A 10,255-nucleotide genomic window follows, 5' to 3' on the forward strand; every position below is an offset into this window, starting at 1 on the left:
TTAAAAAACAAGTCAGGGGTTGGGGATTTAGCTCAGTGGTAGAGCGCTTACCTAGCAAGCGTAAAATCAGGTTTTATATAAGTCCATGCTGGCCTCAAACTCAAACTTGTAACCAGGAAGATCTTGAACTTCTGGTCCTTCTAATTCTACTTTGTACATTAGGAGTATGGGGATTAGTGGCAAGAACCACTAGATTCTTTCTTGTTTTGTTTTTCCAGACAGGGTTTCTCTGTGTAACCCTGGCCATCCTGGAACTCACTCTGTAGACCAGGCTGGCCTTGAACTCACAGAGATCCACCTGCCTCTGCTTCCCAAGTGCTGGGATTAAAGGCATACACAACCACGACAGCCCAGCTAAAATAGGCTGTCTTGAAGATAAAATAAGTCATATTTCAGATTATTTTAGGTAACAAATTAATAGCATTATGCCAACAAAATGCCAACATTTTAGAATTGGAAATACCATGAAGGGCTAGTTGTTAGCATTCATTTGGCGCTAGGAACATGTCCCGAACACGACAAAACCACAGAAGAGTTTTATTAAAGAGGATAGAGGTGACAGGCCTGTGTGAAACACTCGTGGGGGGAGAGAGAGAGACCAAGAGACTCATGCAAGATGGCACCGGCTTTTTAAAGGTTGGGCTGCGAATGCGTACAGGAACTCCTGTGGGTACTCCATGCAAGTGTGTAGATTACATGGCTGCACGTGCTCGCGCGCGCTTTACACAACCACGTAAAGCCACAGAGTCCTGGTCCCGCCAGATGTCTGACCCGGAGATGGCTATTCTGAGCCGGAAATAGTTAGGCGGTCCGCCGGGCAAGCCCAACCGTGTGCACATGTAATCATCTATCATTCCCGACTCTCATGTTTTAAAAAAGAAAAAAAAAAAAACGTGGATAGATGGGTATGGGACGCCGTTTCTCTCAAAGACTGCTTCAGGCTGAATGGTGGACGTTGATTGGTTTTGGGGGGAAATGGGGAAGCTGTCTCCTGAAGTTCTGGGATGAAATCCTGTAGCTGTGTCCATCCTCCAAGGTGTGGCTGGTCCTAGGATAAGATCCTGCAGCTGTCGGTCCTCCATGGTGTGGCTAGGAACCTTCTATCTGACAAAACACTGGTGACATAAAAAGCTTAGAAAAGACTCATTATTGTTTTGTTTTGGGAATTGACATTTATTTGAGGTAGATCTGGCCTGTCTGGATGGAGACATGTTAAAAAGGTGGCTGTGATGTTTTAGTACTCTGCTTAATTTTACCTGAGACAAGCCTTATTTAAGGCACCTGTTTGTTTTGTTAATTTAGCATTTAGGAAACACAGGTGATCAGTTGTTGAGTATTGAACAGTGATAGACTGGTATATCCTTACCGCCTGGATATTTTGATGGGCCTTTTGCCTCTGGCCCTGTGTGGCCCTAGTTGGGAAAGGAAGGGGTGATACCTTATTCCTCTGGAATTGGTGACAAGACAGTGGATCCTGGTGTCCTCTGGAGCTTGAGAGTGGAAGAGAACTTATTTTTTTAATTAGGTACAAGGCAAAGATCGTGGCCCTGTCTGTATGCACATGAGAAACACAGGTGGTAACTTTGAAATGAGACAATGAGCTCTTATCTTAGTTGGAAATCTTTCTCATTAAGTAACTCTGAAAGTGCAATTAAATCTGGTGAGGTAAGGAAGGCTGTCCTCTGTTCCCGACAATAGAAAGGAGTGACATCCTAAAACTCCCAGGACTGAGTCAATGGCTCTGGTGTCCAGAAGGAAAGAAACAGATCACTTCCCTGCTGAGTTCTGGGTTCCCTGCTGTGTCTGTAGCCAAGCCTAGGTTTGCTGGAGGTCTTAGCTTGATGTACCCTTGCGTCTTGGCGCCTGGGGGCAGTCAGCTGACTGGTTGTCTTTCTAGGCATCACAAGGACAAGGCTGTTGATGGGCATGGCATTCGCTAGCCTGTGGTCTTTTTCATTTAAAACAGGGACCCAACAGCTTTCGGGAGTCAGCAAGTGCCAGCATTTGGCAATTTTGTTTTCGGGCTTCTCTTTCCTGGCATACCTTAACCGCCACAGATGACTCTTTTGCCCGTGGGGTCAGGTGGCTTGCTCTCCAGATACTTAACTTTTAGCCGGGAACAAGAGATGGATTTTACTCTAGGTCCTGAATTTTTCCTGACGATTGGTGGCTTAAGGACAGCTTTTGGAAGATCTGCCAGTAGGCAGACTGTAAACCGATCCTTTGGAAGACTTGCTTGAGGCTATAAACTGATTTTTTTGTGGGGGTGCTTAGGAGCCATCCCGATTATTGTAAACTTAATTGTTTAGATCTTAATTGCTTTTAGACCCGTCTGTGGTTCTCAAGGCAGTTTGAGAATGAGTGGGTAGAGTTAAGGTAAATTAGGGCAAGTCTTAGAAACCGCCCAAGCCCATGTATTTGAGCCCGCCCACCAATGGCACGAAAGTCAAGACAGAAAAGGTTACATGTGGCAGACGCCGAAGTGGGAAAGGAAAGAAAGGGTTTAGAGCTTTAGCAGAAAGCTTGGAGATGAAGCAACTCTTATTTTCCCATTCGCTGGCTGAAGAACCTGCCACACTGTTAAGCGGCCAGATTTACCGGTACCGCCCCATCCGCCAATGTAAGTGCGTGGTATCTGCCCTCTGTCCCATGGCTGTAGCTGAGTGGAAATTAAAAAATTAAATAACAAACCGGGATCAGACTTCAACTCAGGCGTCCTGAGAATGAAGTAAAATCTACGATCAACTCAAGTCCCCCCCACCTTTCGTCAAGGGATGGGAAGAGCTGTGACTGTGCTGCCGTGGGTCCACCCGGTAGACCCCAGATGCCATTTTTGCTCTGAGCAAAAATGTGCCCGCCAATGCCAGCACACCTGGACAACCCCCGGGATTGTCCGTCACAAACATATAGCTCAGATTTCAGCCATTAGAACAGCAGACTCACTGTAAAAATCGTGGTGGTATCTATAGTGGAAAGCCGCGCTTCTCATGGCTGGCCACCCCCTGCGGCGGCCAGCTGGAGGTGCGTGCTGGTTGGCGGAAGAATCACAAGCCATGGTTATCTTTCTAGAGCTTTATTGAGAGAGAGAAAGCTAAGATAAAGAGCAACTCTTTCCATTTGCCTGTTCGCTGGCCAGAATTAGATAACTCTTGTAAAAGATTGGGATTTTTTTTGTTATTTTTTAAAGCATACTTGGGCCATCTCTCAGTACAGAGATGGATAAGCTTAGGAATCTTTAAGTAGGGCTGATCCAAGTTGGAGGCCTTATTTCCCATGTCTGCAGCGGAGAGGCAAAAAACGAAAAACAAACATGATCCGGAGCCAAGACCTCCCAGAGGTCTGGACAGATCTAGGGCACAAGCCACTTTATCAGCTCGTCAGCCGATAAACGGGGGCCCCACTGTGTGAAGCAAGGACTCCCCAGGAGCCCTTGACGCTCAGCCGCCCCGTTGGGTGCGAAGAATGTGCCGGCTTCACACAGACAGCCCCAGGACGCAACTGACGGTGGTGGTCCCTTTACGAAATATCTCAAGCTGCAGACATGGGAGGTGGCTGGAAATCCGAGCCCGCAATGGGGGCCAGTGGTAGCCAGTAAAGAAAAGGGGAAAACTAACCAAACAGTAGTGGTGTTGCATGCGGATTTGTGCAACCAGGCTAATGGAGAGTGATCTGTCGCGAATGGAGCAGAGTTCCCGGTGTGTGTAACACAGTTTCCGTCCCGGTTCCCAGGTTTCCAGGCAAAGAGTGCCTGGAAGCGCCCATTTCCGTATGGCACCAATGTTAGTATTTAAGTGGCACTAGGAACATGTCCCGAACACAACAAGACCACAGAAGAGTTTTATTAAAGAGGATAGAGGTGGCAGGCCTGTGTGAAACACACATGGGGGGAGAGAGAGACTAAGAGGCTGAGAGACTCATGCAAGATGGCACCGGCTTTTTAAAGGTTGGGCCGCGCATGCGTACAGGAACTCCTGTGGGTACTCCACGCATGCACGTAGATTACATGGCTGTGCACACGCTTTACGCAACCACGTAAAGCCACAGAGTCCTGGTCCCGAGAGATGTCTGACTCGGAGATGGCTATTCTGAACTGGAAATAGTTAGGCGGTCTGCCAGGCAAGCCCAACTGTGTGGACATGTAATTATCTATCACTAGTGAGACTCAGCAGGTAAAGATGCTCGCTGCCAAGCCTGAAGACTGAGCCTGATCTCTGGGACCCACATAGTGGAAAGAAAGAAGCAACTCCCACAAGTAGAACTTTGCATGCTGGAGTGCTGTTTCTCTCTCTCTCTGTCTCTCTCTCTCTCACACACACACAAATGTAACTTTAAAAAACAGCAGAGATACTAAAAAGTAATGTCATAAATGTTCCCATTTACAAGGAGCTGAGAAACTGGACTTGCTGAGGTCACCTAGCTGGTGTGGCCATGCCGTGCTCTGCTGTGGGATGGTCTGTATGTCAAATGTGTTGCTCTGATTGGTTAAAATAAATAAAATGCTGATTGGCCAGTAGCCAGGCAGGAAGGATAGGGTAGGTGGGACAAGGAGGAGGAGAATGCTGGGAAGTGGAAGGCTAGGTAGAGGAGAGACTGCCAGCCGCCCCCATGACAAGCAACATGTAAAGACACCAGTAAACCACAAGCCATGTGATAAAGTATAGATTAATAAAAATGGGTTAATTTAAGATAAAAGAAGTACATAACAAAAAGCCTGCCACGGCCATACAGTTTATAAGCAATATAAGTCTCTGTGTGCTTACGTGGTTGGGTCTGAGCGACTGTGGGACTGGCGGGTGAGAGAGATTTGTCCTGACTGTGGGCCAGGCAGGAAAACTCTAACTACAGTGCTCAATGACAAGGATGCATTCTGAGAAACAAGTCATTAGTTAATGTCATCATCATACAAACAGCATGGAGGGCACTTACACACACTGAGTGGTGAGTGTTGGTCATTCTCTTGATGCAATCGAGAGACTTGGTAAACAAGATGTATGAGATTGCTGTTGGCCGAACACCAAAGCTTGTTTCGAGGTGGAACTTCTTTTTATATGCACACTCTAATAAGGACAGAATGGCCTGGAGAACTGTCCCAGTGGGTAAGAACACTTGTTGACCAGTCAGGAGGACCCATGTTCAAATCTCTTGAATCCAGATTTAAAAAAAAAAAAAAAAAAGGCATGTCAGAGCATGCCTGTAACCCTAGTGGTGGGGGCTGAGGAACAGCAGAGACAGAAAGACCTCTAGGACTTGGTGACAGCCCAGTTCCAGTTTAAGTAAAAGAGCCTGTCTCAAAAGAATGGAGAGTGGAGAGTGACAAAGCAGGACAGATGCCCAAGGTCCTTGTCTGACCTCTACAGTGCCCCACCCCCATACGCACCTTCGTGCACACTCAAATTTTATTAAAAATTTTAAAAACACCGAATAAGGTGGCTTGAAAGATGGTTCACCAGTTAACATCACTGGCTGCTCTTCCAGAGGACCCCAAGGAGGCTCACAACCATCTATCTGTATCTCCAGTCCCAGGGGATCTGACGCCCTCTTCTGGCCTCTGGGGGCACTGCACACACGTGGTGCACAGTGATAGGAAATCAAAACATGTCCACAAGGTTGGGCATTCCCGGCGGACCACCTAGTTATTTCCGGTTCAAAATAGCCATTTCCAGGTCAGAACATATCGCATGGCTAGGACTCCGTGGCTTTGCATGGTTGCGTAAAGCGAGCGCGGCCATGCAATCTATGCGCATGTGTGGAGTAGCCACATGCGGTCCTGTACGCATGCGCGGCTCACTCTTTAAAAAGCCGGCGCCATTTTGCACAGGTCTCTCTCCTCTTTTTCTTCTCTCCTCTCCTCACATGTGTGCTTCACACAGGTCTGTCACCTCTATCTTCTATTAATAAACAGCTCTTCTGTGGATTTGTCATGTTCAGGACATGTTCCTCGCAGGGTAAGAGTGCCACTAAATATAAATAACTAACATTGGTGCTGTGCGGGAACGGGCACTTCCGGGCACTTTGCGCCTGGAAACCCGGGAACCGGGGACGGAAACTCTGCGCTGCACTATCCGGGAACTCTGCTCCGTTCCCGATAGATGACTCTCCATTAGCCTGGTCGCACAAATCCGCATGCAACACCGCTACTGATTGGTGAGTTTTCCCCTTTTCGGCTAGCGTAAACGGTTTCCTGAATCCGTGAGAACGACCGTTGAGTGTCCGGCACCTCACTGGTTATTCTTGAGACCGGGGGAACCCTGCCACGGTCTTCACTGGCTACGGTCGGCCCCCATCGCGGGCCCGGATTTCCAGCCACCTCCCACGTCTGCGGCTTGAGATATTTTTCGAGATGGGACCACTACCGTCAGGTGCGTCCTGGGGCTGTCTGTGTGAAGCCGGCACGTTCTTCGCGCCCGATGGGGCAGCTGGACGTTAAGGGCTCCCGGGGAGTCCTTGCTTCACACAGTGGGGCCCCCGTTTATCGGCTGACAAGCTGATAAGGCGGCTTGTGCCCAAGTAGATCTAACTTCGATCTCTGGGGACGCCCAGCATCTTAGCTCTGGGTCACTTTTTTTTTTTTTTAAATTTTTTGTTTTTGCCTCTCTACTGCAGACATGGGAAATAAGGCTTCCAACTCGATCAGCCCTAAATCTCCCTTAGGTTGCCTCCTTGAGGCTTTGAAACCTCTTACCTTAATGCCTTACTTAAAGATTCCTAAGCTTATCCATCTCTGTACTGAGAGATGGCCCAAGTATGCTTAAAAAATAACAAAAAAATCCCAATCTTTTACGGGAGTTTGCTAATTTTGGCCAGCGAACAGGCAAATGGAAAGAGTTGCTCTTTATCTTAGCTTTCTCTTCTCAATAAAGCTCTAGAAAGGTAACCATGGCTTGTGATTCTTCCGCCAACCAGCACGCACCTCCAGCTGGCCGCCGAGGGTGGTGGCCAGCCATGAGAAGCGCGGCTTTCCACTATTGATACGGCCACGATTTTTACAGTGAGTCTGCTGTTCTAATGGCTGAAATCTGAGCTATATGTTTGCGACGGACAATCCCGGGGGTTGTCCAGGTGTGCTGGCATTGGCGGGCACATTTTTGCTCAGAGCAAAAATGGCATCTGGGGTCTACCGGGTGGATCCACGGCAGCACAGTCGCAGCTCTTCCCATCCCTTGACAAAAGGGGGAGGGGTGAACTTGAGCTGATCTTAGATCTTACTTCATTCTCAGGACGCCTGAGTTGAAGTCTGATCCCGGTTTGTTATTTTAATTTTTTATTTTCCACTCAGCTACAGCCATGGGACAGAGGGCAGATACCACTCACTTACACTGGTGGATGGGGCGGGTACCGGTAAATCTGGCCACTTAACAGCTTTGCGGTACCAGTAAACCTGACCGCATAACAGTGTGGCAGGTTCTTCAGCCAGCGAACGGGAAAATAAGAGTTGCTTCATCTCCAAGCTTTCTGCTAAAGCTCTAAACCCTTTCTTTCCTTTCCCACTAAGGCGTCGGCCGTGAGCTTGGCCGGTTTCTCGCCCTAACTCACCTTAACTCCACCCACTCATTCTCAAACTGCCTTGAGAACCACAGACGGGTCTAAAAGCAGCTGAGATCTAAACAATTAAGTTTATAATAATTAGGATGGCTCCTAAGCCAAAAAAATCAACTTATAGCCTCAGGCAAGTCTTCCAAAGGATCGGTTTACAGTCTGCCTACTGGCAGATCTTCCAAAAGCTGTCCTTAAGCCACCAATTGTCAGAGAAAATTCAGGACACAGAGTAAAATCTGTCTCTTGTTCCCGGCTAAAAGTTAAGTATCTGGAGAACAAGGCTCCTGACCCCACGGGCAAAAGAGTCATCTGTGGTGTTTAAAGTATGCCAGGGAAGAGATAAAAGCCCGAAAACAAAATTGCCAAATGCTGGCATTTGCTGACTCCCAAAAGCTGTTGGGTCCCTGTTTTAAGTGAAAAAGGCCACGGGCTAGCGAATGCCCTGCCCATCAACAGCCTTGTCCTTGTGATGCCTAGAAAGACAACCAGTCAGCTGACTGCCCCCAGGCGCCAAGACGCAAGGGTACATCAAGCTAAGACCTCCAGCAAACCTAGGCTTGGCTACAGACACAGCAGGGAACCCAGAACTCAGCAGGGAAGTGATCTGTTTCTTTCCTTCTGGACACCAGAGCCATTGACTCAGTCCTGGGAGTTTTAGGATGTCACTCCTTTCTATTGTCGGGAACAGAGGACAGCCTTATTTACCTCACTAGATTTAATTGTACTTTCAGAGTTACTTAATGAGAAAGATTTCCAACTAAGATAAGAGCTCATTGTCTCATTTCAAAGTTACCACCTGTGTTTCTCATGTGCATACAGACAGGGCCACGATCTTTGCCTTGTACCTAATTAAAAAAATAAGTTCTCTTCCACTCTCAAGCTCCAGAGGACACCAGGATCCACTGTCTTGTCACCAATTCCAGAGGAATAAGGTATCACCCCTTCCTTTCCCAACTAGGGCCACACAGGGCCAGAGGCAAAAGGCCCATCAAAATATCCAGGCAGTAAGGATATACCAGTCTATCACTGTTCAATACTCAACAACTGATCACCTGTGTTTCCTAAATGCTAAATTAACAAAACAAACAGGTGCCTTAAATAAGGCTTGTCTCAGGTAAAATTAAGCAGAGTACTAAAACATCACAGCCACCTTTTTAACATGTCTCCATCCGGACAGGCCAGCTCTACCTCAGATAAGTGTCAACTCCAAAAATAAAATAATAATGAGTCTTTTCTCTAAGCTTTTTATGTCACCAGTGTCCTGTCAGACAGAAGGTCCCCAGCCACACCATGAAGGATGGACACAGCTGTAGGACTTCATCCCAGGACTTCAGGAGCCAGCTTCCTCATCTCCCCCCAAGAACCAATCGACATGCACCATTCAGCCTGAAGCAGTCTTTGAGAGAAACAGCACCCCATACCACTCACCCACATTTTTTTCTTTTTTTAAGAACATATGAGTCGGGAATGATATTAAATCACAACATGTCCACACAGGCTTTCCCGGCAGACCACCTAGTTATTTCTGGTTCAAAATAGCCATTTCCAGGTCAGAACATCTCGCGTGGCTAGGACTCCGTGGCTTTACATGGTTGCATAAAGCGCACACAGCCATGCAATCTACGCGCATGCGTGGAGTAGCCACATGTGGTCCTGTACGCATGCGCGGCTCACTCTTTAAAAAGCCAGCGCCATTTTGCACAGGTCTCTCTCTCCTCTTCTTCTCTCCTCTCCTCACTCACGTGTGCTTCCCACAGGCCTGTCACCTCTATCCTATATTAATAAACAGCTCTTCTGTGGATTTGTCGTGTTCGGGACGTGTTCCTCGTGGGGTAAGAGCGCCAAAAGAACTAACACACAGACGTATGTGCAGGCAAAATATCCACACACATAAGAAAATGGATCAATTTAACAAGAATATTGGTTATGGTGAGGAGTTACTTAGTGGAGCAAGAGTGACCCAAAGGCATCACTAAAAAGTGGATCCCTCGCCAGCATGGATGTGTAACAAACAGGCTTTCTTTTGGGCCACCAACCAGCTCCCAGATCATGACATGGGGACTTTTTAATTATGAATGCTCGGCCTTATTGTATGCTCACTTCTCACTAGCTCTTATAACTTAACCTGTTTCTCTTCATCTCCGTTTTGCCTTGGGGATTTTTAACCTTTTTTTCCTTCTGTATGTCCTACTCCGTGTCTGGCTGGTTGGCAGCTGCCTGGCTGGCTGGCCTCAGGTGTCTCCCTCTCTTTCTTCCTCATTCTCTTCCCCTTTCTCTGGAGCCCAGATTCCACCTCCTATTTATTCTCTCTGTCCGCCAGCTCTGCCTATCCCTCCACTGCCTAGCTATTGGTCATTCAGTTTTTTATTAGACCAATCAGGTGCCTTGGGCAGGAAAAGTAAACTGGCAACACATCTTTACCATAATTAATCAGACATAGCATAAACAAATGTAACACATCTTTGCCTAAAGTAATATTCCGCAGCATAAACAAATGTAACGTGTCCTTACATAGTTCAATATTCCACAATGTGGATGTCTTGGAGCTGGACGGTGGTGGCACACACCTTTAATCCCAGAACTTGGGAGGCAGAGGCAGTTGGATCTCTGTGAGTTCGAGGCCAGCCTGGGCTACAGAGTGAGTTCCAGGAAAGGCGCAGAGCTACACAGAGAAACCTGTCTCAAAAAAAAAAAAAAAAAGAAAAAAGAAAAGAAAAAC

At 47.4% G+C, this 10,255-nt stretch overlaps 1 protein-coding gene across 1 annotated transcript in view; it reads right to left on the bottom strand.

Moving 5' to 3' along the window:
- The window catches only part of LOC118572184 (LIM domain kinase 1-like), a 9,169-nt gene extending 3,068 nt beyond the window's left edge, over window positions 1–6,101 (bottom strand). Inside the window, exon 1 of the mRNA XM_036171632.1 lies at window positions 5,977–6,101. Within this exon, the coding sequence (XP_036027525.1) occupies window positions 5,977–6,101 (125 nt within the window). The remainder of the gene's footprint in view (window positions 1–5,976) is intronic.
- Between the last annotated feature and the right edge of the window lie 4,154 nt (window positions 6,102–10,255).

The sequence above is a fragment of the Onychomys torridus genome, chromosome 22, assembly GCF_903995425.1.
Source record: "Onychomys torridus chromosome 22, mOncTor1.1, whole genome shotgun sequence".
NCBI classification, from domain to species: Eukaryota; Metazoa; Chordata; class Mammalia; order Rodentia; family Cricetidae; genus Onychomys; species Onychomys torridus.